The sequence below is a fragment of the Amyelois transitella genome, chromosome 30 (assembly GCF_032362555.1).
Source record: "Amyelois transitella isolate CPQ chromosome 30, ilAmyTran1.1, whole genome shotgun sequence".
Lineage (NCBI taxonomy): Eukaryota > Metazoa > Arthropoda > Insecta > Lepidoptera > Pyralidae > Amyelois > Amyelois transitella.
Window position 1 is genome coordinate 2,559,244 of NC_083533.1, and position 27,925 is coordinate 2,587,168.

General features: G+C 37.2%; 3 protein-coding genes across 7 annotated transcripts; 1 reads left to right on the forward strand and 2 right to left on the reverse strand.

The window, feature by feature from the left end:
• Window positions 1-2,632: 2,632 nt before the first annotated feature.
• LOC106140459 (coatomer subunit gamma) lies at window positions 2,633-6,276 on the reverse strand. Its single transcript, XM_060952956.1, has 2 exons — window positions 5,647-6,276; window positions 2,633-4,823 (listed from the first exon to the last, which is right to left on the reverse strand). The coding sequence occupies exons 1-2, from the start codon at window positions 6,190-6,192 to the stop codon at window positions 2,778-2,780; spliced, it is 2,592 nt and encodes an 863-aa protein (XP_060808939.1). The 5' UTR covers window positions 6,193-6,276; the 3' UTR covers window positions 2,633-2,777.
• A 3,647-nt stretch (window positions 6,277-9,923) lies between these two features.
• On the reverse strand, window positions 9,924-22,016 carry LOC106140457 (transcriptional repressor protein YY1). Of its 5 annotated transcripts, none has more exons than XM_060952954.1 (12): window positions 21,757-22,016; window positions 19,897-19,993; window positions 19,180-19,279; window positions 18,348-18,453; window positions 16,649-16,713; window positions 15,194-15,331; window positions 14,279-14,365; window positions 13,433-13,534; window positions 12,487-12,588; window positions 11,691-11,811; window positions 11,172-11,291; window positions 9,924-10,388 (listed from the first exon to the last, which is right to left on the reverse strand). In XM_060952954.1, exons 2-12 carry the CDS (start codon window positions 19,972-19,974, stop codon window positions 10,259-10,261), a joined length of 1,149 nt encoding a protein of 382 aa, XP_060808937.1. In that variant the 5' UTR covers window positions 19,975-19,993; window positions 21,757-22,016; the 3' UTR covers window positions 9,924-10,258. The 5 variants fall into 5 exon arrangements, with proteins under 5 accessions (XP_060808937.1, XP_060808935.1, XP_060808936.1 ...); XM_060952952.1 differs by having other exon boundaries at window positions 18,348-18,468; XM_060952953.1 differs by having other exon boundaries at window positions 19,885-19,993.
• Window positions 22,017-22,484: 468 nt separating this feature from the next.
• LOC106141410 (isocitrate dehydrogenase [NAD] subunit gamma, mitochondrial) lies at window positions 22,485-27,925 on the forward strand. The gene is made up of 7 exons (XM_060952995.1): window positions 22,485-22,825; window positions 23,940-24,054; window positions 24,708-24,859; window positions 25,193-25,337; window positions 25,947-26,089; window positions 26,623-26,774; window positions 27,513-27,925. Exons 1-7 carry the CDS (start codon window positions 22,590-22,592, stop codon window positions 27,731-27,733), a joined length of 1,164 nt encoding a protein of 387 aa, XP_060808978.1. The 5' UTR covers window positions 22,485-22,589; the 3' UTR covers window positions 27,734-27,925.

A 27,925-nucleotide genomic window follows, 5' to 3' on the forward strand; every position in this document is an offset into this window, starting at 1 on the left:
ACTGAACCGATTACGATGAAATTTGGTATGCAGCTAACTGAAGACCCAGGATTAGGTATAGGCTACTTTTTATCCCGGAGTTCCCGCGGGATTGACTGGATTTCCATGCGGACGAAGTCGCGGGCGGCCTCTACTATAGAATATAACTGTTAACAGCATATTAACATACTCACAAACTTTCGCATTTACGAGTATAATATTAGTAGGATTTAGCGATCCAAAACTTTAATTGAGAGCAAGATCAATGAAAAATGCCATGTGGTTCCAATAAAAAATTAATAGGACCACTCTGTCTCATTCCCATGAATGTCGTAGAAGGCGACTAAGGGATAGGCTTGTAAACATGGGATTATTTTAGGCGATGGTCTAGCAACCTGTCTATAACCTACTTGAATCTGAATTTTATCATTGAGCCAAACAGCTGAACGTCGCCTGTCAGACTTTTCAAGATGGTGGGCTCTGTCTACCCCGCAAGGGATATAGACGTGATTATATATGTATGTATGTATCAATGAAAATAATGAGTAGTGAAAGAGTTTGATGCGATACAGTATATTTTAGTCGATTTTGAAACTTGAATTGTTGAGAAAAGCGATATGTGACTAGTTTCAGTATGATCAACGGGAAATTTTATATAACAATAAGATCTTACTTTTCATATAGTCTCGTTCCGTAATTTTAATCTTCCATAAAAATAGTCAAATTAAAATTACAAAAATAAGTATACAATAATTCTGATCGCTTCATTCCAAAAACGAATTGGTCATAATGTATGATCAAGCAAAAAAGTATATAATTGAAGATTTCTAAATGTGTGATTAGTTTTCCAAAGTCTTTGCCAATGGTAAGCATTTGAATATATAAGTTAGCTTTCTCTGCAAAGGTTGCAGAGGTCAGTCAAGAGTGTCAATTCGTATAAAAACCTCAATCCAGAGTCATGATCAAAAGAGGGCCCCGGGCTCCTCTCCAGAGAAGTGAGGACCCAAACGTTACTAATGTCAAGAGGATAACTTTAATCAATAGTATTATTTTCCTAACTGATACTATAAAAAGTGTGATATAAAAAGGCTAACTTTTTGTTTTGTCTCTAAATCTATTCTATTCTATTCTAAATACGAGTACAGAGGCGCCACCTGCGCAGGCGCATAATCTTTTAAGTGTCCATTAGATATAAGCGTAAATTGTATTAAATAGTTATAAGAGATTATACAATTGAGAAAGAGGCCTGAGTATATGTTTAAGGCCCACCAAATAGAGAATTAAAATTAGTGAAATACATGTTCCTATACTTTTGAGACTGAGAAAAGAAATCTCTAGATTGAAAATAAGTATTATTTGTAAATGATTCATTAATTAAGTAAATATATAACAGGACCAATAAATTTGGTAACTATATATATGGTATATAGGCGTTACGAAAAACTAGTACAAATGTTACTTAAGGTTAGCAACCGTTTAAACGCGTAAAAACCAAAATTTTATCTTTAATTTATGGGTAAGACATTAAGCCAAATAGCTGAACGTGGCCATTCAGTCTTTTCAAGACTGTTGGCTCTGTCTACCCCGCAAGGGATATAGACGTGATCATATGTATGTATGTATGTATGTAAGACCATTAAAATCGATTCAGCGTTTCACCCGTGACATGGATTTCCACTCGCTACGATCCTTACAGATCTCTCCCGATTCCTCTACGCTCATTACTCTTTTCATGCATATTCGACGAATGTGCATATTCTTATGATGATTAAGTACAGAACTCAATATGAACGCACAGCATTGTTATTAATATAAGTATTATGGAAGTATAGATAAGCATAACTTTTGTTTTTTTTTTCACTAGGCCATGCCAAGTGTTGTTTTTATATTGTATAAGTTTATTACAGTTTATGTTTCATATAAATATATAAATATTTTTTGACAACAATTAATTTTTTGTTTGACATAGTTGAAATAAATGATTATTTTTTCAAAAGAATTGTTTTATTTTCTTTACATATACGAGTAAACATTTTACGGTCAATTGTAATTGACCGTAAAATGTTTACTTGTCTTGCATAATAATTAAATATATACATACATTTATTGGTATGGGAAGGGGAGATCCTTTTGTATGCTATGTTATGTCGGAGGTTGTATATATGCTCCAATCCGTGAAAATTATGCTTGCGCGATTTAGACTGTTCGCTGTTATTGGCTGATAGCGTCGCGTGATTGGCTGTTGAGACTTGTGGCGTAAAGATGTCGCTACAGGTACGTTGAACATGCAAACGGTACTCTTTTATAAGTTTACATGTAACTGAGAATCCTGAGGTCATAACCTCAGGAAGGTCTTAACATATTAATCTTGTATAAATTTTCGTTTTTCTCCTACGTCAGAATATTCTAAGCTGTAAGTATATTGAATATATGCCTCATCACTCTTAAAATAATATTATACCGCACTAATAAAATTAGTTTAAAAAAATAGAATGTGATAGATTCGAAAAGTTTCATCGCCAGTTGTGAATACAAAAAAAATACATTCAATTCTGCACAGCATTCTTCTTTTTCTATAAAATAAATCATCGCTCACGTCCTTAAAAAAATAAATGGGCATCATCTTTTATTCAAAACAAAATAAAACAATGTATAATTTTTAGATCCATTACTGAAATTTCATTTCATTCAAACACTATTTATTTATCGGAATATCATGATCATAAATAGTTATACAGATTTATTTTCTTAATTTAATATGAATATTGACAAATGTAAATGCAATACGGACATAATACTTAACCGACTGCTGCCAAAAGCAACTGTGCGACATCCTCCCTGGGCGACCGAGCCGCCAACTTCATTGTAACTCCGCTACTGCTGCCTGCCAAGCGAGCTCTTACCAGTACCGGAGCGCCACCTCTAAATATTCCACCTCCACGAATCTCCTTCACTGCTTCTCCTATTATAGCAGCTTTAGGCAAACCAAGATGCTCACACACAGCTTTCGCAGCCTCATTCACATCGTTCTGAGACAAAACGAATGTATCCGACGCTTCGGGGGCGTTAGACGCTCTCTCCCAAGTCTGGTCCCAGTCATCCGCAGCCGCGCGAGCCCTTATCTGATCAGAACAGCCTATTTCGAACTCCTCAAGTGGATACGAATCTGCGTAACCTTCCCCAGGATCAGGCTGCCCGGTTGTAGGGTCGCAGTCGCGGACGACAAACTCCAAAGTCGCACCGAAAGTGCCGAGACTGTCTAGGAAAGCGCTCGGGAATTCAATTATTACGAAAACATTCCCAGGTTTATCGTACACAAGTTTTGGACACGGAGTGACTGATTTCACTTCATATTCTGGAGGGCATTCAAGCCTGACTTGAACCTCTTCTAATAGCTGATCGCTTAGGGTGTTCACACACTCGAATTGAAGGATCATGTGCCTTCCAAAGATATGTTTCAGCAAGCGAACTCTGTACTCCGTTTCCGCTTCGGTTAAATCTACTGGCTGATTCGTCTTGAATACTGGCCCCAGTCTTTCTATTCCCACGATCTTGGAGAGCTGCTCTGCGTAAAGCTCTTCCAGGGACATTTGTACGGGTTTCTTCACTTCAATCTCGACTATCTCTTCTTTGTTTTCCTTAGGTTCTTCCTCAGTGGGTACCGTGTTCATATCGAATGGTTCATCAGGGCGGGTAGCCAAATGGTCTCTCAGAGCCTTTTCAAGCAATACTGCGTTGGGTTTTGGAACATTTACGATGTAATCGTTGATCAATTGAGGGTCTCCGGTCTCCAAAATTGCGCTGTAATATATTGCACGGTCTCGTACTTCGTCCTCGTCATCCATTTGGCATCTGGATAGAAGAACGCTTATATTCGGCAGCAACTCTGGTCTTTGAGCGCCGAATTGTGCTACGGCCGATACGGCAGCGGCCCGAACGGGCCCCGATTCTAAAATTACTCTGTTGTAAATGAATCTGATGTACCTTGATGGCTGACGTGATTTAGGGCCTTCACGGCCTAGGAGGTGCAGTATACGAACAGCCAAAGCTGTATGTTCGCAATCTTCAATGAACTCGCAGAGATGTGCCAGCCCTGTTTCCTTCGCTTCCGGGTTTTCTTCAACCAGTGCAATTATAGCATCAGCGATCGCCGCTTTATACTCCAACCCGCCCTCGTCACGAAGCATGCCGGCCAAAAAAGCGGCCAATGCCTGATGCTTTCTCGGAAACTTAGTACAAAGACGCCTTATAGCTCTAACGACGACGATTTTGAATTCGTCAGATATTTCTGTCACGAAACTTGAAATCTGCTTCATTAGTCTGTCAACCGAGCTCTCTGCACCAGTAGCTAACAACGTGGTAACAGCCAACGTGGCTACGGACCTATTCGGGTCAGATATCAAGTTCTCCAAGTCAACAGCGCACGCGGCGACTGCTGTGGGATGTTTCGCGGTCAATCTAGCCAATGTTCTTGCTCCGGCAAGTCTCAGAGAGGCTTTGGAAGAGCCGCAGAATAGTTGGAGTACGGAAACGGCTGGCGCGAGGTCCCTAGCAGTTTTCCTGAGGTTCACTATCGCGTGAGCAGCTTCATAAATGACCATTTCTGATTTATGGCGAAGGCAGCATTCAATGAAGTTGATGTAAGGTTGGGCAGCATCGCTTTCATCGTCATCAACGAGCTGTGCAGCTAAACGGATGAGAAGACAGAGGGTGTAAGGGGATTTAATGACTGAGTGGATGAGACCAGAGACAAGTTTGACAGTGGAAAGCTTGTCGTTTTTACGTGTGCTGGCGACGACGCCGAGCGCGTGGTAGGACACCATGGCGTTGTTCGAGATTGCTTCCTGTAAAAAATTAAAACAAAGCGTTGAAAAGAAAATTTTCAGCTCATATGAATTGAAGTTACAAAATTACTTGCCATATAAAAAAATTGGCTAGTGATTGGAAGAACACGTTTTTTTATGCTTAATTTTCTTAAGATTGGCTGTTTGTGCGAAATATGGCAGATGATACTGGCACTGTGCAGACTGATCACAAAGTTAATACAATTCAGTTATGCCTTTCTAGAAAGTTTGTGAAATAACAAAACTATCGACTATCGGAACAACAGCTGAAATTCAAGGATTATGTTTTTGTGGTCAAACTTAGTATTTTTGGTTGCAAATTCTATATTTTATTTTTAATTCTATTTAAAGCAATTGTAGAAGTGGATTATTTTATGTCCATGTGATTAAAAATATTTATTACTAAATGTTTGCAGCTTCGTCTGTGCGAATTTTGTGCTGCCTACAAAAGAAGAATGATGCCTACAAAAGAATTTCATGAATACCACAAGAACTATAGGTTTATTGGGATGAAAATAAACCCCATGTTCTTCTCCAGACTCATAACCTACATGCAAAATTTTAAGATTTGTTCAGGAGATAAGGCATAAAGAAAAAACTAACAAAATTACTTTCGCATTTACCAAATTAGTAAAGATTCAATTTTTACTTGAATCTCCTCACACTTTCTCGAACTAGGAAATATAATTTTTATTATGCTTTGTGTGGAAAGCTCACATTATGCTGAGCAAAGCCTATTTTGGAGTTGCATGAAAAAATTAATATTATAAATCAAAACATTCCTATTAACTGTGAAATATTAATTTGTTTATATATAACAAACCTGAGCTTCATTCGACCACCGCCGCACCAAATCCGGCGCAGTCGCAGATAGATGCAAAGCGGATACCAGCGCAGCAGAGCTCACAGCAGGATTCTTATCAACAATGGCCTGTTTCATGTATCTTTCTATAGCCTGCAACATGGTACTATCAGTTATACTGCACAATGCTCTTATAGCCGCCGCACGGTACAAATCCTCCTTCCCAGTCATGTCTTTCGTCAACGAAGAAGTTACAATGATAACATCTTGCGCCAACGTACTCAACTCCTTGATACACAGGTATACCATACGGCGTAACATCACATCCTTAGACTGAAACAATTTGGTGGTCGCGAAAAACGCTTCGGTAGCCTCCTGTGTCGTCAATTTCTCCCCTTGATTCAGTAAATACAGGACTCTCGACAAAATCAGGCAGCATTTTCGCGGATTAACCGGAGTCTGATTAAAGTATCTTGCTTCTTGTAAAACGATGGTTTTGTCAAGGTTCTGGTAAGGGTTGCCTCCGCCATCCTCTTCTTCTTTCTTATCACGCTTGAAAGAGCTCATTTTGAGCTTTTTCTTTACGGGAATTACAAAACTTTGGGGCGCCGACGAATACACTTTACACGTCACTTATTTTATTTTGGCATGTCAATGTCAAAATACACGTCATTTAATTTTTTAACAGCTTTTATAAAACAGCCTAATGAACAGAGGCTATTCTGCCCAGTCAGTAGAAGAATCAATTTTTTTTTGAAAATATAATGTATATTATCCACTTCCTTTTCATATAGGAGTCAGGATTAAATATCACCTTTTCTTTAGGAATCAGGGCTTACTTACATATTTGATAAATTATCACCTTTTCTTATGTATTCTCAGTTATAAATATGGTTTACCTACTATCTTTTATACGGAGTCAGGTTTATAAATCACCTTTCCATAGCGTTGTGTGTTTATGCATAGGTTTGCTCATCTTTTAGTGAAAATGATTGCTACAAAGTGGGGTAAAATTTACCTTATTTTCATAGGAAACATTTACCTATGCTCTTTACATTAAGAGTCTGATTTACCTAACTCCTGTAACAGTGGAAGGCGCAATCAAATAAAACCCAATTTATATAAATATTTACATTTTATTGTTTCTCAAGTAAACAACTCTTCAGCCACATTGAAATATTTTACTTTGAATGCCCAAAATAAACGAAATTTTAAATAATTTTCAAAGGAAATATTTCTCTATATTTTTATTGTGTTTAAATAATTCGATATGGCTGAAGAGTATTGTGAAAAGAAACAGAAAATATATACATCAGTCGTTACAAAACCTTAATCTAATGTGACTATCTCGAAATTATTTAACTTACAAAATATTATATGAAACAAAATTATCTAAAAATAGTTCTTCCATATTAAACCAGTAAGAAGAAGAGCTTAAATTATTTAGTTATGTAGTGTATCATATATCTTTCCAGGATACTTGAATATTTTTCTTTCAAGACTGCTGGCTCTGTCTACCCCGCAAGGGATATAGATGTGATCATATGAATGAATATTATAATAAATACGAAAGCAAGTTTGTTTTCTTTTTACCAGCCTATCAATGAACAAAAACTATAGTTTCCGTGCCATTGCGAAAAACCTATATTCTTTTGTAGCTGGGGCTAATAAAGCTTCTATTAAAAGCTAGTAATATCATATAATAAGTGATATGATTGTGATTAGTGATATTGTGATTATAATAATGATAGAAGAGTTTATTGAAAGAAGAGTGAATGCGGGGAACAGGTTGAATGGAGTGTTGCATGCCTTTATAAGCAGTCAGACTCCTTAAAAGCTCATTTGGCTGTGCATAAGGGCGTGTTGGTTCCAACACTTATGTATGGTAGTGAAAGTTGGGTGTGTGAAGGACATAGGGTACAATTTCATCCCGGTAAAATCTAAAGTTACTACAATTTGCGAAAATACTGTTGTTTTGTAGGTAGCGTTAAATTCACACAAGCTGCGGAATAAATCTAGTTCTTAATTGTTTATGATGAAACATACAATATTTACGAAAATATTTAAATTAAATTTGGGTCTCAGTTTTTTTGTGATAATTTTGTTTCATATTTAAAAAAGGAGAATGCAATCTTTACATTTTGGATACATAATAAATTGATGTTTTAAATGTTTAAAAAAATTATCCATCGTTCTGCTTTGTGTAAAAATGCTAACATAAATAAAATCTAATCCAACTGTTAAACTTCTTAATCATTCTTACTATTCGTTCGCCGCGAAATTTCACATAAGGTTAATTAATGATTTTTTAAAAATTGTGAATATCTCAAAAATTACTAAGCTGACTGATGATGGCCTAAGAATTTAAAAAAATCTATTGACAGTTTAAACACACATTTTTAAATTTGATCAAAACCTGACAAATATTTTCATTACAGTTCGAAAGTTAACGCCTTACAAACATACATACAAGAAATGTACTTTCTCCCAAGTTGATCGGTAGAAAATTCAAAATTGAATGACAAAGTGTGTTGAAACAAAATTATGCACATAACTTTTTTCAATTAACAATAAAAATATCTAAAATTTAAGTTTGTCAAAATAATTTCACAGCAAAACTATGTACAAAACATTATAAATGCATTCTCCTTGGTTAAAATAATATTCTATATTACAAAAACATTATTTTTGGCATATCTATGTTATAGTACAAAATGTACACAAGGTATTTATCAAGCGTAATACACTTTTGGAAGAAGAAAATATACCAATAATAGACATTATATATATAAATTTTTTAGTCTTAATCACAGCAATTTTTTTTAAGTTATAATTTTGAATAAGATTTACCTCTATCTTCCTGGCGGTAAGGCCTAAGGAGGTACCGTAAGCTCAAATAATACATATTCACTCTTGCCTTGAGAATCTCACAGAAGTTTGCATAATAAAAGATTTGGCGAATCGAAAGGTGTGATGGGTGAAAAATTTTGTTTTTAAAAAGTTAATCTATTTTTATTTATATATGTAATTTTTTTTATATAACATGTAAATCTATTTAATTTTAAAATCTTAGTATACTTTCTTCTCTCAAAAAACATTTTTTTTAACTCTTTATGTAAGTAATTTTTACCCAATTAGATTTCAATGTTATCTTTTATGTTCTTGTTTATATTCCAAAGATAAAAAGTAGGTATAATTGTTGCTTTGTTTGTGTGTGCAAAAATATGTTTTTATCGGCTTTCAAATTTTAGATTATTAAAGTGTCTGAGAAATTACAAAGCAACAAATATTTGCAATAAAGTTGATTAAAAAAAATTGTAACTTATTAGTAGGTAGGTTCTTTATTTGGAAAACGAAATTTTAAAAAACTATAAATTTATTTTTACATACATAGCAACTATTATGTACAATAATTAATTTAAATATTACAAACCTAAAGTTCATTATGCTTGTAGAGGAAACATCAAATAACAGAGTTAGGAACTCTGGACTTCTAGGATCACGACACGAACTAAACAAAACTAAATTTCCTCTTTTATTAATAATAAGTTTTACCATTTTGTTTAAACAAGCTTTCGTATCAAAGGGAACTCAACATTGAACAACATTTTTTCTACTTATTTGGCAGATAAAAAAATTGTCACTTCATAGAATTTGGAATAATATAAAACTATAGAAGTGTACCACCAAGTCTATAGGATAGATTCTATGGAATAGAACTTGGCGAGGTGATCCCAAATTAAAAAGTATGGAATCATACAGCACTATTGCCACATTTATAAGCCACCTCGGGCATATTCGACGGTGAATATGTAGCGCAACCTACCGCCGAAACTGCTTTGAAAATTGTGCTATACAAACTCTTTCTTTAACTTCAAGCATAATATGGCATTTCTATTGTTTTATGTTATTCTTAACTCTATGTTCATCATTAAGATTTTACATAAATGGCCACATTAAATCATCAGAGAACTAGGTAATTTTATTAAAGTCTTTACACTTTAAGAGTCAATATCACTCATGTTGCATGGGTATTCTTAGTCTTCCAAAACCCATAACTACTACAGAATGTCTTAACTATTTTGGTTCACCAAGTTCCGACACTGATTATGTTCATTTATGATCACAGACCGGATTATGATCACTGATTATATCAACAAAACAAACCATAGACATCATCAGGCTTCAAGTAGATCACAGACAACTGCTTTGGCATAAACAATTACAGTTTGTCACTATAAAAGCCAACGTCTCTGCAGATCACAATTAAAATCCTTCATCTCATCAATCAAGAACAAATCAGGGATCAGTTACACACAATCATCATTGGTTCTCTTCCAGATCCCTCTGGGATGGTGCAACTGAAATTTATTTGTTCCTCACTTGCCGATAATGCAATAAGTCCCATATTCACACAAAACAATTTTACCCTATTAAATCCTACATCACCTCAGATCACTTAACACTCCTACATCACCACAGCTTCTTTTGACACATCACCACAGTTTTTAACAAAGTTCAACACTAAAACACTATTATATCCTCCAGGATCCGAGAGGGGCGCCTGGCCAGCTCACGGGGCTTCGTCCACCCCGTCAGATCACGGCACCCCGTCCTCGCTGGAGGACGAGCTTCATTCGTGCGTGTAGAAGATCAGCTGGTGGTTGGAGTCATCCGGGGACATCTCCAGCTGGACGAACTGGGGCGTCGTCCGGGCTGACTCGTACGAGTTGCCTCCGTTGCGGGATAGGGAGTTTCTCGATCTGGAATATGAAACCATTTTGTTGAATTAAGTGGTAATGGTATCAATGTAAAGATTCAACAATATATGAAATCAATTATGCTTATGTCCTGGAAGGGTAGGCAGACCGCAGAGACTAAGTCTTTCCACTTGCTATTTTCTGATACTTCTTTTGCTTTAACTATTACTTCATGCAATATACACCTGCACAGAGCCAACAGACTGAAAGGACAGGTTCATCTGTATTGCTAAACAATGGTATCGGGATTCAAATCAAGTGACAGGTTGTTAGCCGATCGCCTACGAATTCCAAGCCTGTGTCTTAGTCGCCTTAGGCCCCTTCCTGACTTGGCGGTGCGGTTTCGTTTCGGTATACCGCATCGGTACCGAAAGCTTACCGAGCGCCTATATTTGAATGCACGCGTCCTGATTGGCGCGGGCTGCGCGGACGCGGGGCGCGGGTCGGACAGCCAGTAAAAGCCTGCATGCCGAGCGCACACCGCGTGTATTTGGTAAACAAAATGGCGGCGGAAAGAACGATTCTGCCAAGATCCTACTGTTTTATACCGAAAGCATACCAACAGTATACCGCCTAGTGAGGAGATCTGAGCGACATTAGTAAAGTCGCGGTAAAATATAAATTACCGCATACCGATACCGCACCGCCAAGTCAGGAAGGGGCCTAACACGACATTCCTTGGAGCGAGATAAGAGTGGTCCTATACTAATGTATCAAGAACCACATGACGTTTTTCATTGAAGATTGCACAAATTGATAAAACTTTTATGATCAACAAAATCTTACTTTGCTTTCGCGTGGGTCAATATGTGGGACTTCAGATTGGTGCTCTGAGCGAACTTCTTGTTGCAGCTGTCGAACGGACACACGTACGGGCGGTCGCCGGTGTGAATTCGCACGTGCGTTCTGCAAGTGTACAAAAATCAAACTGACATAACCTTTGTAAAGAAATAAGGACGTGATAATCGACAGATAAGTAGAAATTGTACACATACCTACATATATAGACATGTCTATATACCTTGCGGGCTAGGCAGAGCCAACAGTCTAGAAAAAACAGATATAGAATAGGCCTTCTTATATAATAAGCTTTTTTTCTAGAATTTTCCACAGGTTCAAAGTCCCGTGCAAAATATAGTATGCTTATAAACTTGAGATTCCTCTTGAAGGCGATGGGCTAGCAACCTGCCACTATTTGATTCCCAATTCCATCATAAGAATGTTGGCTCTGTTTACACCGCAAGATGTCGTAAAAGGCGACTAAGGGATTACAAGGGAGGGCTGACAAACTTATATTACACATACCTGAGATTGAAATCCAAAGAGAACCGCTTCCCGCAGCCCTCGAAGGTGCACTGGAAAGGCTTCTCCCCGGTGTGGACCAACTGATGCCTCTTCAGCTTTGAACTCTCCACGAAGGCTTTGCCTGTTAACATTTATTTGCTTTACAATTTAGAAGAAAAGAGAGTTTCAAATTCAAAAATTTTATTCATTACTAGCTGTGCCCGCGACTTCGTCCGCGTGAAATAGTTATTCCCTCATGGTTGAATAATTTTCCCAGTTTTTTTTCACATTTTCCATTATTTCTTCGCTCCTAATAGTTGCAGCGTGATGTTATACAGCCTAAAGCCTTCCTCGCAAAATGGTCTATTCAACCCAAAAAAAAATTTCAATTCGAACCACTACTTCCTGAGATTAGCGCGTTCAAACAAACAAACAAACTCTTCAGCTTAACAGTATTACTATAGATTATGTGTTACTTCACTCGGTAATAGTGTTACTCGGCGCATCTCTAGTATGTATGCATGTGTGTATGTAAGTATGTATGTGCATGCATGCATGTATGTATGTACGTATGTATGTATGCATGTATGTATGTACTTATGTATGTATGTATGCATGCATGCATGCATGTATGTATGTATGTACGTATGTGTGTATGCATGTATGCATGCATGTATGCATGTACGTATGTATGTATATATGTACGTATGTTAGTGTGTATGTACGTATGCATGCATGTATGTATGTACGTATGCATGTACGTATGTATGTACATATGTGTGTATGTGTGTACGTATGTCCGTATAATACAACTGACCGCACTCGGCGCACACGTGCACGCGCGGCCCGTGCGTGTGCAGGTGCTTCCTCATCGCCGAGTTGTCGCGGAACATTTTCGTGCAGCCCTTGTGCGGGCACGCTGGAAATATACAAAATATAAAAATTATTAGTGAGTGATAGATTTGCAGTTTTAATAAAATTAATTATTAATTTAGTAATAATAATACCTATATATCTAATATATTTAAACGAGCAATTCTTGTATATAATATATATAATCAGGATTTAGGAAACGGCTCCAACGATTTTCATGAAAGTTACAGATTAAGGGCTTTTCGGCTTAAGGAATCGATTTATCAAGGTCCTAGGTTCGAGAAAAGCTCGGTTCCCAAGATATATAAACATTTTAAAAACCGCGTTTTAAGAAACTATATCAGCGCCATCTCTGGTAGACTGAGCAAAGCTCGGTCAACCGGGTACTATATTTTAATGTAGACAATGTGCATTCGTCCACGATTTAGATTTAAGAGATATGTATTTGTAAATTAACGTCCGGTGAAAATGTGTAGTTTGTTCCGCCGCTACTTCTACACATGCGCTTTGGAAGCGGTAGTAGTTATAATTAGATTTAAGTGATATGATGTCAATAAGTGATACCTTGTATCCAGTTTGGAATATTAATATATAAAATTAATTTGTAAGTGTACCGTGTGGTTCCCGGCACCAATAGAAAAATGAAAATACTGATAGGCCACGTTCAGTTTTTTGGCTTACTAACAGAATTGAGATTAATATAAAGCGACAGGATGTCAGCCCGTCACCTAAAAGAAGAATCCCAAGTTTTAAAGCCTATCCCTTAGTCGCCTTTTACGACATCCACGGGAAAAAGACGGAGGGAGTGGTCCTATTATTTTTTCTGTTGGTGCCGGGAACCACACGGCAACGGCTTCACTATTGAAAGAATGATATTTATTTATTCATACCTATGGTTCTGTCTGATGACTCCGGCGATGGTTTCTTCAGCCTGATCTTGTGTCCGGGCCGAGCAAACTCTGCCAACTGCTTGGGGTCCGATAAATCTAAACCTGAAAATAGATATTTTAAATTTTAACAGTTGTTCTTTATTGAATATAGATAGGTGTTTTAAGGAGTATCATTAAGTTAACCCGGTTCAATACATATTGAATTAAATATTATTTTTAGTCTGTGTTATTGAAGCAAGATGGCCACCGCCACAAACTAGGAGACAATAATTAAAAAATTTTTACTTATTACGTATTCCAATAACTGAAATTACATTACTGCAAACTTATATGATAATCCGTTCTGCAGTTTTTGCGTGAAAGAGTAACCAACACACTAACAACCTTACAAACTGTCTTTTGTCGGCTAGGAACCCTGTTTGAATCTAATTTCCATCTTAAGACAAACAACCGAACGTGGCCTTTCAGTCTTTTCAAGACTGTTGGCCCTGTCTACCCCGCAAGGGATATAGACGTGATTATATGATCGGGACAAGTGGAAAGATGTAGTCTCTGCCTACCCCTCTGGGGAAAAGGCGTGATTTTATGTATGTATGATGGTAATAAATTTGGAATTCTTGCAGGAGATGGCCATATTAAGCCGAACGGCTGAATGTGGCCTATCAGTCTTTCCAAGACTGTAGGCCCTGTATACCCCGCAAGGGATATAAGACTTGGTTATAGTATGAACGATACTATATTTATTATAAAAGTTAGTATCTCGTAACACAAGTCTCGAACTTACTTCGAGGCTAACTCAATCAGTGTAATTTGTCCGGTATATTTATGTATGTATGTATGTTTTACCTGGCATAGGCTCTCCACTCAGTATATTCTTCTTCCCGGTCATATACTCTGTGTAGTCTGGGTCGGGTTCCGGGTTCGATCCATCATCTGTAAATAGTTAAACAATATTACCACGTTTGTATATCACCTCGGCAATATTCAGGGGCGCAGAAATAGCGCAACCTACCGCCCTAATTATACTGAATAAAAACTAAATTAAATAACGACCTTATTACAAGAAACTAGACCTTTATATACATATATATATATATGATGATCACGTCTTTATTCTATTACGGTGTCAAAAGTTTTGAAAAGACTAGACAGCCACATTCAGCTGTATAGCTTAATAACCGAATTGAGATTTAAATAGTAACAGCGTGCTAGACCATCGCCTACAAGAGGAATCCCAAGTCTATGAGCTTATCCCTTAGTCGCCTTTTACATAACATATAATAACGTCTATATCCCTTGCGGGGTAGACCAAACCAACAGTCATTAAAAAGCTGAAAGGCCACGTTCAGCTGTATAGCTTAATAATTGAATTCATATTTAAATAGTGACATTTCACGGTTTCAATATCAATAACGAACACCCTGGCCATTGTATATTGTGTCAAGAAGATTAAAAATAACAACAACTTCTTATTCTCTTCTATCATCTGCCGTGTCATGTCATTATGTGTATCTAAGAATTTATCTAAAAGAAATAAACTTTCATACTCACTTCATAGTCGCTTTTTACGACATCCATGGGAAATATACATATATATATAAATGCGACTAAGGGATTGACTTATGAACTTGGGCATTCCTCTTTGTTATTAGAATAAGTGAAAGCAGACAGTGCAGTGAGTGAGTGCTATATGTATATATATATATATATATATATATATTCTAAACCGGAACAGAGGCGTGATATAACGTGTATACTTGCCATCATCCTCCCCTGTGGCCCACATGGTAACGCTGAACTCCCCCTCCATGGTTTTGATCTGCACCTGCTTCTGCTCCCACCTCCTCGCCGTGCCTCGCCCGGGGCCAGCTGTCTCCATTATGCCCATTGGCACTTCACCTGGAACCAAATAATGTTAATGTACATTCATACATCACATACGGTCACGTCGAGGTGTCCCAAGTCTATGAACTTATCCCTTAGTCGCCTTTTACATAACATATAATTACGCGTATATCCCTTGCGGAGTAAACAGAGCCAACAGTCTTGAAAAGACTGATAGGCCACGTGCAGCTGTTCGGCTTAATGATAGAAATTGAGATTCAAATAGATAGTGACAGGTTGCTAGCCCATCGCCTAAAAGAAGAATCCCAAGTTTAATTGTATATCCCTTAGTCGCCTTTTACGACATCCATGGGAAAGTGATGGAGTGGTCCTGTTCTTTTTTCTATTGGTCCCGGGAACCATACGGCTGAATAAATGTATGTTGTTTTATTATGGCATGTTGCCTTATATCGGCTCTGTTTACCCCATAAGGTATAATGGCATTATATATCCTGGCAAAAAGTCAGATCAAGGTTACGCTAAACCTCCGAGCTTGCATGAAGAGTTATGAATGTGGATGAAGCGACGGAGGTATGTAGGTACCTATCACGTCAAGTGGATAGATGTTATCTCTGCCTATCCTTCTGGGATAGAGGGATAAAGGCATTATTTATTTATTTATTCTTTATTATAACAATTACAATTTGTAAAGTACAATAAATAAAGACTTAAGGCTAATAGCATTATCTGACAGTCTACCATTGGGTTAAGTGGAGAACCTTTGTGTGGGTGATAATTTATTTGTCCTGACAATAAGATTACCCTAAACCTCCGAGCTTGCATTAGGAGTTATGAATGGTGGATGAAGCAAAGGAAGTATGCATCACTGCTTGTGGAAGGATGTTATCTCTGCCTATCCTCCTGGGATAGAGGCATGATTTGTCGACTCTTTGTCGAGGCCATCAGGCTAATTTAATTTTTTTATTCTAGGGTGTGAATGTAAAAAGAAATCTCTAGGGGGAGCTATTTTTGATGTGTTTTGAGAGAGAGGCCGATTCTTAACATAACCTTCTAGAGGCCGCCCGCGACTTCGTCCGCGTGGAAAGCCGATCATAACGTAACAATCAATCCCGCGGGAACTCCGGGATAAAAAGTAGCATCGTAATCGGTAGTAGTTTTTGTGTGAAAGAGTAACAAACATCCATACTGACATACTCACAAACTTTCCGATTTATAATACAAAGGATTAATATTGATGAAGTTTGGTGCGCAGATAGCTTTGACCCTTAGAAGAACAAAGGCTACTTTTTATTTCGAAAATATTCGTGGAATTATTCAGACAATTTTCATGAGGTACATACATACATACATACAGAGACGCATGAGACTTACCGATCGGCATCAAATGTGTCATGTTTGTGTTGGTCGTGTTTGATCGCGGCCTGCCACGGCCCCTGCTGAAACAACAAAATTCAAATTCAAAATTTTCATTCATTATTATAGGATACTACATTCGTCCACGATTTAGATTTAAGAGATCTATATTTGTAAATTGACGTCCGATGTAAATGCTTCAGTGTAGTTTGTTCCGCCGCGTTTTCTACACATGAGCTTTGGAAGCGGTAGTAGTTATAATTAGATTTAAGTTATGTAACGTCAAAAAGTGATACCTTGTATCCAATTTTGAAAATAAATCTATTCTACTATCATATCGCTTAATAATTGTCATATCTATTGGTTTCACAACATTGGTTGACGTCAAATAAATTACATAAGACTAAGTTTACTGCCGCTTTCAAGGCGTCAGTGCAGTAACATCAAACTACACTGCAGCATTTTCTTCAACAACATCAACTTCACAAATACAGTAAAAGCTCCCTATTCGCGCTTCCGTCATTCGCGTTTTCACTATTCGCGGTTTAAAAAAATGCAACCCAATTTCTTTATTCGCGGCTAAAAATTTCTTTATTCGCGGATCTAAAAGTTCATACAAAATTCCAATAGGTGTTTAAGGCAATATCTTTTGCAAATGCCGTCAAATGGTACCGCCGAGCACGTTGACCTAAGCCGCCTTTGTCGCATTTGCCGCAAACACCGCGGTTTGCGTTTTTGAAAATGTAAACAAACAGAAGAAAGCAACCTTATTTCTGAAAAATAAAGTATATAAATGTTGTTGTTCCGTTCTTTGGTAAAAGCCGCTTTGCCTATTTTATTGTTTTATCTTTTAATTTGGTAACAAAAATTGTGATCGAGTAACACGTCTCTACTGCTCTCTTCGTTCTTCGTAATTAACAAAGTCAACAAAAAAAATTGAGAAACGCGTTTCTACATGAAAAAAATCTGTGTTACCGCTTAAAGTGAAAATAGAAATGCTTGATCGTTTACGCCTTAGAGAGTATCTAGGAACGTATCCCCATAAACCCATATAAATTACCATTCTGTATTCACGGTTTCTGTATTCGCGGCATATTTATGGAACATATACCCCGCGAATAAAGAGATTTTACTGTATCCAAACTTAGAATAGAATGTGCACAAAAGAATACATTGTTCAAAAAAAAATTATACCTACATGATCCAATATGGGTCAGGTCAAAATCACAGAGACACCCCTTTGATAATTTTTGTCAAAGAGCATTCGTGCCAAATTATAAGTCGATCGATCAAGATTTAAATTTTTTTAATATACCCTTATTGACCCCTTTGGGAGTGGAATTTTGGGAAATTCCTTTCTTAACTCCGTACTTCATGACAATATGAAGCTAATGCCCAAATTTTAAGTTTGTAGCTTATAGTTCAGGCTGGGCGTTGATGAAAAAGACACCCTTATTCTTTTATATATGTCACCGGAAACTAACAAGACCCGCATGTTTATAAACTTCCCAGGAATTTCTTAAGATAGGAAATTCAAATCGTTTGGTTCATGTTTATTTACCATTATTTTACGGACGATTTCGGTAAGTTTATCAATTAACGGAATAGTGGATGTTAAATGTGTCGTTTAGAATCCAACGAAAGTATATGAACTTTCTAGAAAATTTATTAAGTTCTTGTTATTTTCTGATGACATAGATTGAGATAATTATCTCACCTGCTAGTGGAAGGAGGCTGGTACACCGAATCATAGACATTATCGCTGCCAGAATTGAGAACCTCCTCCCCGGATATGCCCGGCAGGATCACCTCTTCGCTGCCAACTGAAATTTTATAATCTGTCAGCGGTCGCCGACACGGGGTGCGTCAATTATTATGAATGAGAAGTTATATTCCGTTTATGGCTTTAAGATGTAGGTTTGGTTAGTTATTTTGTGGAAAAAGAAACATACGTAGTACCCTCTCATCATTACGGATAGCATTCTCAGCAGTCTTATATCTCGAGATACTTAAATAACAGCTAATGCTTGGTGTAATTACCTGACTTACTCCTGGATCGTGGTCTGCGGATCCCGGGCTCCTAACCACGGCGTAAGCGGAACAAATGTCAGGAGGGTTTTGGTGTTGGGTTAAAAAATTTAAACTTTAAAAATGAGATCTGTAAAGATCTCGTGTAAATTCATAGCTTTTACCTACCCCTGTGCGAAACAAGGGTGATACCTATTACCTTTATTAGTGTTTACGCTCGATATCCAACCATCGATAGCGTTTCGAATTTCGATAAACTATCGATAGTTTGTTTTGACATCACTTGACTATTACATACATAAAATCACGCCTCTCTCCTAGAGACGTTGGCAGAGACTACATCTTCCCACTTGCCACGATCCCTGCATACTTCTTTCGCTTCATCCACATTCATAAGTCTCTACTATATGCAAGCTCGTCGGTTTCGTGTACGCTTGACCTGACCTTTTGAAAGGACATATCCGATTTGATCTAAGTCTTCCCATAAAGATGTAGTAAGATATGTATGAACATGTAAATACCTTCTTCCAGGTGCTGCATTCCAATGACCTGCTCTTCCACTTCCTCGTACTGGTCATCAGTTATGTACTCCTCGTACTGACCAGCCTCTATCTCTTCGTACTGCAACAAGAAGACACGCATTAACAAATGGTGACCATATGAACACAAAATCTAGTATCAAAAACCCAAATCATACTTGATATAATAACTTTTGTAAAAAGAGAACTGCCTATCTTACTTTAAGTTGTTTTTCCTTTTTAAAAAAGCTACTATGTCCGTGGTAATACTACTTACTAGTATACCATCATATCATCGAACTGGTCCTCGCCGTCCATCTCACCCATGCTTCCGAGAGTGGCTTGTAACCTAATAGAATTTACTAGCTGTGCCCGCGACTTCGTCCGCGTGGAATAGTTATGTATTTTTGGCATCATTGAAGCCCTCAAGTATGAATAATTTACCCTGTTTTTTTTTTCACATTTTTCATTATTTCTTCGCTCCTAATAGTTGCAGCGTGATGTTGTATAGCCTAAAGCATTCCTCGATAAATGGTCTATTCAACACAAACATAATTTTTCAATTCGAACCAGTAGTTCCTGAGATTAGCGCGTTCAAACAAACAAACTCTTCAGCTTTATAATATTAGTAGGTAGAATAGATTATTCAACATGGCATCATTCTAAGAGGAGTCTAGTTATATTTTGCCTGTGGCTACAACATTATACCTTAACCCCGACCTGGTCCTCGCCGTCTATCTCGCCCATGCCGCCGTGCGTGCCGATCTCCACCTCGCACATGATCTCCTGGTTCATCATCTTGAACCGCGCCTTGAGGCTGTAACAAAAAATCAGTTGAAATATTAAGGTAGTAGGTACATGTACATTCAGATGACCACAGTGGTGTGATTCGATGGAATGCAATAATGCATCGTTTGTCAATGAGAATACGTTGAAAAACAATGAAATAAAAGATATAGTATTTTCTTTTACTTTTTTCTATTTCCAATCTTGTTGGTGTGGCACTCACAAATACACAGCGGTACACTGACATCATACCTTAAACCCCACCAGCACTGCCATATTGCCATTTTGAAGGCTTGGGATTGCATTGCATTCTACTATGCCTTCTGGCTCCGGCCAAATTTTTAAATATTCATAGTTTTCATAAAACAGGTGTCATTAAAATAAATTTAATAAACTAAAATGCAAAACTTTTTTAATCAACATACTCCTTTTATGAAGTTGGTTAAACCTTCCACTAAGTGTATACAAACATTTTCCTTAAAACCATATCTAAATCAGTTCAGCAAAACTTGAGATATTTGCAGTAAACACACATACAGGCCAATCTGAGACATAAGTAAGTTTTTGAAGGCAGGTAATGTGATTCGGTGTCTAATAATCCACCATGTTATATTATCAATCTGTATTACAGCTGATTTCGTGAAGGAGTCAAGTGTATTCATATGTGGACCCCAATATGATATCATACAAATATTATAAATGTGCAAATTTTTAAGGTTTGTTGTGTGTTGTAACTCTTTCATGCAAAAAATACTGAACTAAACTAGTGCACAAGTCAGTCGTGAATATATTTGTAAGTATAGAAAATTTATAATTTGAAAAAAAAAGGGAAATAAAAAATATTTTAAAGTTTAAATTTATTTTACTGGCAACTGTAAGTTTCTATTGGCCAATTCTTTTTTATTTATATAAAAATTTCAAAGTGCATAAATTTATTTATTTTTAATCTAGAATAGATAAAAAAATGACCCATTTTTCTTCAAAACTTACTAGGTACATAGGTTTCTATGTAATTAAAGGGATAATTAACTCATTCAAAGACATTAACTATTTATGATTCCAGTAATTAGTGTAATATTGTTGATTTACTTAAAAGACATAGTAAGTTAACATCATAATAAATGATTATGTAATAATTATTAAGAAATTACACTGTCATACATTAATTTTGAGAAGCTATTTTGATGGCTGTTTATGTAAATTCCATAGTCTAGTTGACAAAAAAAAAGATAAGACAAAAACAAGCAGTTTCCAATTTTGTTAACAATAAGTACGTAGATTAAAAGTAGAAGAAAATAACTGCATCTTGCAGTTACTTTCTTATCTCAAGTTATTTTCGGACAGAAAGCTATTGAACCTACACAAATACGGTGATTCCAGTACCTACTTGGTTGGGCATAAACAGTGGAATGACTGTTTAATTATTTATGATTGTCAGTAAAACGATCTTTTAATTTAATATCATGTTACAACGTGTAATATTATGCATAACCTTTTGTTTCCCTTGGAGATTACGAAATATTTTGCTGCATTAGACGCTGCAGCATTAATGAAAAACCTCTTTAGCTCAGAGCAGGTGCGGTAGAATTGACCGGACCGGCCGGGGCCGCTCCTACCGATTTTCTAGATAAATATAAAACAACCACGCCACTCATCGCAAAGACAAAGCCATCGCATTATGACCTTCATTTAATGTCCTATAAAATCTTAATGAAAAGCGTAAAATCATAGAAAATAGGAAACACTTGTTACTATATGTCAAAAAGTACGATGTTTTTGGTGGAAATAATTTACCTCTATTTATCTTGTAACAAAAGCTGAACGGTCCCCTGGAGACAGATATGGACTGCTGCGTAGGCACAGAATATTTTCACACAATATTTACCGCGATAAATCCCACAGACTTCAGTGAAAAAAAGTTCGCTATTTTAGCTGAAAAATATTTGAAAATTACGCGAAAATGTTTATAAAATATGTCTGCCTAAACATGGCGTCCAAAGATGTCCGACCAAATTCAATATGGCGAAGCAAAATGGACGCCCGCTCGCCCTCGAGAACTGTGAAGAAAAGATAGGGCAACTACACACGTCAACTTTTGAGAAAAAAAAATGTCAATGTTGCCATATGGTTGCTATAGAATATTTTCCAAAATAATGTTTTGTAAGATTTTTTTTGTAGACATACTTGAAAACAAAAGGCATAGCTAAATAAGTAGAACGAAATTATTTACTTATCAATTTCAAACTTCATCATGATTTAAACTTTCTGGTATGGTAGCCACATTTTGATTTTCCAAGTGTATACAAAACCTAATGTCAAAAGACTGCTACAAAACTGCCATCTAGTGTGTAACAAACTTATTAGTGTAGTTCTTGATGGCGCTGTTTTCATTGGAATCTGCCAAAATTGTATTAATTAAAATTAGTTCCTTTTTCGGCCACATCTTAAAAAAGATTGTTTTCTTTGCTTGTTTGTTTTGACATATATACTTACCAAACAACGCCATCTAGTGAGCTAAGAACACCCAATTTTCCTTCTTCCTCTTCCTGTGATTATTTAACAACTGTCAGCTGCTCGGAGTGAAATAAATTAATTTTTGCGAATAAATTAAATAAAAATACAACAGGATGGCAGTGAGATTATTCTCCAAATTGAGGGTCCTCCCTGAAATGAAGGGGTTATCCTACTCCAGTGCAGCTGCTCCAGCCACCTTGTCCGATTTCGATATGCAACACAAGACACCAGTTATCAGGAAGCAGAAGTTAATCCCGAAGGCGCAGTACGGTGGTCGTCATGCCGTGACCATGCTCCCTGGTGGTGGTATTGGTCCTGAATGCATGGGTTACGTCAGGGACATTTTCAAGTGAGTTAATGTGGTGGCAATTTTCCTATGCAATTTGATACTTTGGAGCTAATAAAACAGTTTATGTTGATTATCTTGTGACTTTTAAAGTTATTGAAAACTTAGTACATTGTTCTTGTAATCTTAAGATCGCTAGTACATTTGGTAACCCAATTATTTATAAATAGATTCTATTCTATGTATATTACAAGTCTCGAGGGACTGGTAACTCATACATTTTCCATAAAAAAAAAAACTAATGTTCTGAACTATTTTAATACCTAGCCTTATGGACATCTCATTGTCAGGTCTGTTACCTGTCTATTTCAGTTGTTTGCATTTGTAAGCTGAAGAAGTGTGTACACACGAAGGTCATCTTGTCATTCTTAATTGATAAATAATAGGGCTTTAAAATTCTTTCCTTAATTAACACACAAGTCGGAAAGACAATTTTTTTGAGAGTTTCCCTCAATTTCTTCAGGATTCCACTATCAGATCCTGGTTTCCTTACCATGGGACCAACAATGGGATAAACCCTTTCCAACAAACAAAAAACAAAATCAGTTTATAAATGACGAAGTTATCCATGGACATACATAAAAAGAAATATGGTTGAAGTGAGAAACCTCCTTTTTATAAGGCTGTTAAATAAAATTTATTTTGGTTTTGAAAAAAGGTTAGTAATTGGTATTCATGGGGTATGCTGTATCATACAAAGCACGGTTACATTCTCACCTTATGTGGTTTCTGGCACTTTAGAATAGGATCACTCCATCTCTTTCCCATGGATACCGTAAAAAGGCGACTAAAGGTTAGGCTAATTAACTTGGTATTCTTCTTTTAGGTAATGTGCAACCTATCACGGTTTGAATCTCAATGCCATCATTGAGCCATGCATCTGAACATACCCTTATCTTTAGGACTGTTGGCTCTGCCTCGTAAGGGATAAAGACATGATCATATATATTTACCTATGTAGACAAATTTGTTTGTTTAGTTAGTTAGTAGTTTTACTTAGATACTATAGTGATGGGAAAACTTAACTAAGGTTTCAACCACCAGTTAATAGGGCAGCCTCATAACTAACTTCAAAGCTTGGAACTAGGTTTAACTTTAGTTACTCAACTATTTACAGGTACATCGGAGCACCAGTCGACTTCGAAGTGGTGGACATTGACCCCACAATGGACAATGATGATGATGTGCAGTACGCCATCACCACTATCAAGAGGAACGGTGTGGGCTTAAAGGTATGAATGGTGCTGGTTTATAATAAATTTTAGAGATGCAACGAATAGTATTTCGAATAGTATTTAGCTGAATAACCGTATATTTGGCCGTATTACTGGCCAAAGCGCCGACTATTCGGCTAGAGAAACACGCATAACACGCAGCGACATGTCGCGGAACAGACGTGAACACGTGACGGGAAGGGAGTGCACGATGCATAATTAACTGACTATAATTAATTACTGAATTTGTGACTTCTTTAATAAATACTTATGTATTTCTTGAAAAAAAAACATGTTTTATTTTCAGTTTGCTAGCCCATCGCCTAAAAGAAGAAAGTATCTTGAGTGTAAGCATATCCCTTAGTCGCCTTTTACGACATCCATGGGGAAGAGATGGAGTGATCCCATTTGTTTTTGGTGAACGTAACCTCGCTGCACACATGTAATTTGTCCTGTGTATACATACATACATACATAAAATCACGCCTCTTTCCCGGAGGGGTAGGCAGAGACTACCTCTTTCCACTTGCCACGATCCCTGCATACTTCCTTTGCTTCATCCACATTCATAACTCTCTTCATGCAAGCTCGGCAGTTTCGGGTACTTTTGACCTGACCCTTTATACGAGTCCTGTGTATACGAGTATATATTAATTTATTTTATATTTCAGGGTAACATTGAAACAAAGAGTGAGGCAGCCTACGTGACGTCTCGCAACGTGGCCCTCCGCAACGAACTGGACATGTACGCCTACATTCTCAATTGCAAGTCCTACCCAGGCATTGTATCAAGGCATAAAGATATAGATATTGTTATTATCAGGTGAGTTTTTATTATAATGTACCTTGTGGTTTTCGGCACTTTAGAATTGAACCAGTCCATATCTTTCCCACGGATGTCGTAAAAGATCACTTAGGGATAGGCTTATAAACTTGGGATTCCTGTTGTAGACGATGTGCTAGCAACCTGTCACTATTTAAATCTCAATCTTATCTTTGAGCCACACATCTGAATGTGGCTTTTTAGAATGTTGCCGCTGTATCTCAAAGCTAGAAGGATTACAATGAATGAAGTAGGTTCGGTTTTTAAAAAATAGGCTTCAAAATAACCAAAAAACTATTTGCACCAAATTAATATATTGTTAAACGTTTCCAGACAAAACACTGAAGGTGAATACGCCATGTTGGAACACGAGTCAGTTAGGGGGGTCATTGAGTCGATGAAAGTAGTTACCGCGAGCAACTCCGAGCGCGTAGCTAGGTTCGCATTCGAATTCGCGAAGAGGAATGGCAGGAAGAAGGTAAATAAGAAATAGAGGAGGAATGTGTCGTGTGGTTCCCGGCACCAATATAAAAAAGAATAGGACCACTCCGTCTCTTTCCCAAGTGATGTCGTAAAAAGCGACTAAGGGAAAGGCTTATAAATGTAGGATTCTTTTTTTGGCATTGGAGCTAGCCTAGCAACCTGTCACTATTTGAATCTCAATGCCATACAGCTGAACGTGGCCTTTCAGTCTTTTTAAGACTGATAGCTCTGTCTACCCCGCGAGTGATATAGACGTGACTATATGTATGTACAGCAGACTGAAGTGCAGGTTTCTTCACAGTGTTTTCGAATGTCATAAAACCATTAGTTATCATTAAAAACAATTTATTTGCACAACTCAGAAAAGTGTTGTAAATATATAGCCGCAGTGGGATTTGAACCCAGTCTTTTTTTTTTTCCACTCAATTTAATCCAGTTTAAATCACGCTTTCGATAATGAGTATTTATCCAAAATAATGCTTCTCTATGACTTATAATTGTTAACCAGGTAATTAGAGATAGAAACCAGATGTTATATTATACGGTGTCAGCAGTGGGATACATTAAATTAAAGATGATAATAAAATTATATCTCAAATTCCAGGTGACGACAGTCCATAAAGCGAACATCATGAAGATATCGGACGGCCTCTTCTTGGAAACATCCCGTCGTATGGCCAAGGAGTACCCGGAGATTGAACATAATGATATGATCATAGACAATTGCTGTATGCAACTTGTCGCCAAGTAAGTTCACAGCTTTCTGGGGTTTGGTTCTTAAAAGATATTTTATAAATCCTTGCAGTTATAATTAACATTGTTATAAGTTACACCCTTGTACTTGCGCAAGGAGGTCGAATTTTTAGATGGCGCTAATATAAAACCAATTTGGTCGCGTTATTGGAACCCGCCAACTGAAATGTCCGCTATTTCGAATAGCGAGATTTTAAGTTTCATGTAAGTAATGAGGTCGTTATTTAATTGAGTTTCATTTATTCAGCGGTAGATTGCGCTATTCTGCTGCTAATAAACGTGCTAGTACTGCGCTTAGCGAGTCCATCGTAATTTAAATTTTAACTGTATTCGATTAGTGATTACATGTTTGCTATATATATTTACATACCTACAATGTCGCTGGCAAAGATATCCGGATTCGTATTTCAAAGAGGCTAGGTTCGAATCCCACTGCTGCCACTACCAATTTTTTTTTGTCCCCATCTGTATTAGTTTCTAATCTTTAATATTGTATTAGTTTTGTAACCTTGTTTTTTTTATTACAGACCCCACCAATTCGACGTGATGCTAATGACAAACCTATACGGTTCCATCGTCTCCAACGTGGTGTGCGGTATACTGGGTGGAGCTGGTCTTCTCTCCGGCAGGAATTATGGGGACCACTACGCTGTGTTTGAGCCAGGCACCAGGAACACAGGTAATTGTTTTGCTTTACATCATACTCCTCCCGGTCGTTAGGACCACTCAATCTATTTCCCATGGATGTCGTAAGAGGCGACTAAGGGAATAGGCTTACAAACTTGGGATTCTTTTTTAGGCGATGGGCTAGCAACCTGTCACTATTTGAATCTCAATTCTATCATTAAGCCAAATAGCTGAATGTGGCCATTCGGTCTTTTCAAGACTGTTGGCTCTGTCTACCCCGCAAGGGATATAGACGTGACCGTATGTATGTATGTTAGTCCCGGTTACATCCTCACCTTCCTGGAGAAGAGTCTGAGATGCCCATGTACCCTGGACTGAGTGGGTCAGGTTTGTAAACGAAGCAACTCCCATCTGACCTATGCAATGTTTTATGGGTCATTTCAAACATCCGTTACAAGTTCCTTCTGAACTAAATATTTATAATAAATATACATACATATAATCACGACTATATCCCTTGCGGGGTAGACAGAGCCATCAGTCTTGAAAAGACTGATAAGCCACGTCCAGCAATTTGGCTCTAAGTTACATAGAAATGGGATTCAAATAGTGACAGGTTGCCAGCGCATCGCCTAAAAGAAGAATACCAAGTTTATACAGCTTATCCTTTTGTCGCCTTTTACGACATCCATGGGAAAGAGATGGAGTGGTCCTATTGTTTTTTTCTATTGGTACCGGGAACCACACGGCACAATGTAATAAATATCTATAAATAATAATTTTTTTCCAGGTACCGCTATCGCCGGCAAGAACGTAGCCAACCCGATCGCCATGATCAACGCCTCAGTGGACATGCTGGAGCATCTCGGCCACCATCACCACGCCGGTCTGATAAGGAAAGCCGTCAACAAAACTATCAACATTGACAGAATCATGACGCCCGATGTCGGCGGCACGGCCAGTTCTACGGACGTCGTCAACGCAATCATAGGTAATATTGGACAGGAATAGATTATACTGGAATGCATATTGCTGAATGGATGATAATTTGGTAAAAAAAAATGTGATCATTTCTGTAAAAATATATATTTAAATGACGTTGGATTTAACCGCGAAATGCAGTCGTTTGCAAATTTGCATTAACATACCTACGTTCTATTACAATTTTAAATGTGATCCTGAATTTGAAACGAGAATGAGAAT

Bases quoted from the DNA above. Each gene is read 5' to 3' on its own strand.
- LOC106140459 (XM_060952956.1), bottom strand. From the start codon at position 6,192: ATGAGCTCTTTCAAGCGTGATAAGAAAGAAGAAGAGGATGGCGGAGGC. The intron at 4,824-5,646 runs GTTTGTTATATA...AATTTTTTACAG, and splicing joins GGTGGTCGAATGAAGCTCAG to GAAGCAATCTCGAACAACGC.
- LOC106140457 (XM_060952950.1), bottom strand. From the start codon at position 19,974: ATGATGAACCAGGAGATCATGTGCGAGGTGGAGATCGGCACGCACGGC. The intron at 14,366-15,193 runs GCAAGTATACAC...AACTATTTACAG, and splicing joins GGCCACAGGGGAGGATGATG to ATGATGGATCGAACCCGGAA. The intron at 10,389-11,171 runs GTAAGATTTTGT...TTCATATTCCAG, and splicing joins TTGACCCACGCGAAAGCAAA to ATCGAGAAACTCCCTATCCC.
- LOC106141410 (XM_060952995.1), top strand. From the start codon at position 22,590: ATGGCAGTGAGATTATTCTCCAAATTGAGGGTCCTCCCTGAAATGAAG. The intron at 24,860-25,192 runs GTGAGTTTTTAT...AAACGTTTCCAG, and splicing joins ATAGATATTGTTATTATCAG to ACAAAACACTGAAGGTGAAT. The intron at 26,090-26,622 runs GTAAGTTCACAG...TTTTTATTACAG, and splicing joins TGTATGCAACTTGTCGCCAA to ACCCCACCAATTCGACGTGA.